Raw genomic sequence first — 1,600 nt, forward strand, 5'->3', positions numbered from 1 at the left:
CCCTCACCGCTCTAAGCGATGACCTTGCCTCAGTAGCCCAACGACATTTTAGCGCCTATATCAGCGGTATCTCGACGACCTCCACTCTACCTGCCCTGTCCCCTTCCCCTTCCCCTTCCCCTTCCCCTTCCCCTACTCCAAATTCCTTACCCCCTTCACCCCCTCCCTCACGTCCCCTCTCAGGTCTTGAACAGACGACTTATGCGACTATTACCTAATATGCCCTGGTCAAATTAACTCCTACTACTCACTCCAAAGCCTATGTTAAAAAGCCTATGCCTCTAGTGAAACAACCCCTTCCTGACAACTGGCTCTTCGTACGCCTCCCAGCTGACCATGCAGCTAGAAAAATAGAAGCCTACGCTATCTACTCTAGCCTACGGTCTCAACTAAACTCAAACAGTTCAGCACTAAAAGAAGTTCAAGCTACAAAGACTGGTTTTGCACTATGTCCCTCATCCCCAGAAGCCCTCCTAACCCTTAAGGCCCAAAAAGAGATTATCTCTGCATTCTTTGTGAACTGCCAGATAGAACATAGCTCCCGATGGGTCTTGTACCGAGTCACCAATGTGCCAAGGAAAGTTGGCCAAATCTTGGACAGTCAATACTCTCTAATCCCTGTCAATCCTACACTACTATCCTCAGAAATCAGTGAAACTACAAGACTCAAGCCTATATCTATTAGCGAGACCGCTACAAGTGCCGCCAACCCTGATACTCTTTCCTTAAGCTGGTTTGTCAACTTCCCAGAAGGCACAAAATTACCACTGCTTATCCAGCTACACCTTTTTGGCACTATTACCAATGCTCGTCACCTCTCTAAGAGAATAATAGTTATCCAATGCACACGATGCTGGAAATGGTATAATGCATAATCCTGTGCCTGCCCCTCTCGATGCCGGCTCTGCGGCTCCTCAGAGCATACTGAATAGGGACATGTTAACTGCTGCACAGCCCTGGAGCCTCATCAGTGCCCTCCTAGATGTATACACTGCCATGGACCACATCCTGCTGATTTCCCAGAATGCCTCCTGCGCCCTAAAGGCAACTCTAAACATACTAAAGCTCAATAAGCAGAGATCCGGAAATCCTGTGCTATTAACCTTGCAAAAGCTCGAACTGAAGGAGGATGTAGCACTCAGCTCTCCATTGGCACACAAGAAACACCTATGGCACTAGACGAGATGCCAACTCAGCCTCCAACCCATGAGATTATCTCTCCTTTCCGTTCAGTAACCCCTCCACCTCGCGCCCCAACAGAAGATCCCCCAATTACAGCTCGCGCAGTCCGCTTTACTACCTCTTAATCACAAAATCGGTTCGCCTCTCTTCTCGAACGGGAACTATGATCTATCACTATCCAACTCAAAAGGCGCCTCTTAAAATCCTACAGTTAAATGTAGGGCACGCGCCAGATGCACATGAAATAGCTCTCACATTGGCATACACAAGTGATATTGATATTATCCTAATCCAAGAACTATATATATTCAAAGATCTTAGCCGACAGATCACAAAAAAACACTCATCATATGAATGCTTCTCCCCAACTGACAGTTGGGCGATAAGTGGCCGACCACGAGTTCTCACCTATGTTCGA

At 47.4% G+C, this 1,600-nt stretch overlaps 1 protein-coding gene across 1 annotated transcript, besides 1 other annotated feature; it reads left to right on the top strand.

The window, feature by feature from the left end:
• Positions 1-99: 99 nt before the first annotated feature.
• Positions 100-134: a microsatellite.
• Positions 135-275: 141 nt separating this feature from the next.
• On the top strand, positions 276-1,179 carry TSTA_023380 (uncharacterized protein; the record flags this gene model as incomplete). The annotated part of the gene is made up of 2 exons (XM_002479392.1): positions 276-737; positions 835-1,179. The coding sequence occupies 2 exons, from the start codon at positions 276-278 to the stop codon at positions 1,177-1,179; spliced, it is 807 nt and encodes a 268-aa protein (XP_002479437.1).
• Positions 1,180-1,600: the final 421 nt, after the last annotated feature.

The sequence above is a fragment of the Talaromyces stipitatus genome, genomic scaffold (genome assembly GCF_000003125.1).
Source record: "Talaromyces stipitatus ATCC 10500 scf_1105507295541 genomic scaffold, whole genome shotgun sequence".
In the NCBI taxonomy this organism is placed as follows: domain Eukaryota; kingdom Fungi; phylum Ascomycota; class Eurotiomycetes; order Eurotiales; family Trichocomaceae; genus Talaromyces; species Talaromyces stipitatus.